This window comes from Microtus ochrogaster, chromosome 5, assembly GCF_000317375.1.
Source record: "Microtus ochrogaster isolate Prairie Vole_2 chromosome 5, MicOch1.0, whole genome shotgun sequence".
Lineage (NCBI taxonomy): Eukaryota > Metazoa > Chordata > Mammalia > Rodentia > Cricetidae > Microtus > Microtus ochrogaster.
This window is the reverse complement of record NC_022012.1, coordinates 81,903,324-81,904,089: the sequence shown is the minus strand read 5'-3', so window position 1 is coordinate 81,904,089 and position 766 is coordinate 81,903,324. Positions and strand designations below refer to the sequence as shown.

Sequence of the window (766 nt, the reverse complement as noted above, 5' to 3'; positions counted from 1 at the left end):
CCTGTCAGTCACTCAGCATGGAGCCAGCCCTGTCAGTCACTCAGCATGGAGCCAGCCCTGTCAGTCACTCAGCATGGAGCCAGCCCTGTCAGTCATACAGCATCAGACTGAGCTGCTGGAGCTCAGCAGTAGCTCATGCACTCGCCAGTAAGCAGGCTCCAGAGGCAGCGAGAAGGGGTGTTTCTCAGCAAACGGGTGGTAACTTATCAAGCCATCTACCTCTACAGCAATGCCCCACCCCAGCCCTCACCATACTTACTTCCTGATTTTCAGGCCTTCCTCATTCTCTGGGAGGAAAAATTCAAATGATTTGTACGTCTTGACCATGTCCCGGCGATACTGGCCAACGTTGAATTCTAGGGGGAGAAGAGGCTTAACTTTCACAGGACAGCAACCCTACCATCCCCTGCCCAGGGCCCTTCCCCAGGCCCTGCCACCACCAGCCTTCTCTATAGTCCTCCCACAATTCCACTGGAGCCTCACCCCGAGTAGGCACACCAATCCAGTTGAGGTACCGGGTCAGCTTCTTAGAAATGTAGGTCTTGCCCCTGGCTGGTAGGCCCACCATGACGATGAGCGTAGGGCAGTTGGTCATGCAAACTGGAAGGCAAGCAGCACCGGGAGGGTTAATCTGGACTGTCACCTTGATGGGATCTAGAATCACCATGGAAACAAATCTCATTCTATGAGGGAGTTCCCATTAACTGAGGTAGAGAGACCATATGTGGGCAGCACCATTCCCTGGGCTAGGGTCCTGGACTGCAAC

The 766-nt window shown here is 54.3% G+C and overlaps 1 protein-coding gene across 2 annotated transcripts in view; it reads right to left on the bottom strand.

Moving 5' to 3' along the window:
- The window catches only part of Pfkfb4 (6-phosphofructo-2-kinase/fructose-2,6-biphosphatase 4), a 31,667-nt gene that overhangs the window by 24,178 nt on the left and 6,723 nt on the right, over window positions 1-766 (bottom strand). For both annotated transcript variants that reach the window (XM_005347951.3, XM_026779384.1), the window contains exons 2-3: window positions 484-600; window positions 260-356 (exon numbers count right to left, since the gene is read on the bottom strand). In XM_005347951.3, the coding sequence (XP_005348008.1) occupies window positions 260-356; window positions 484-600 (214 nt within the window). The remainder of the gene's footprint in view (window positions 1-259; window positions 357-483; window positions 601-766) is intronic.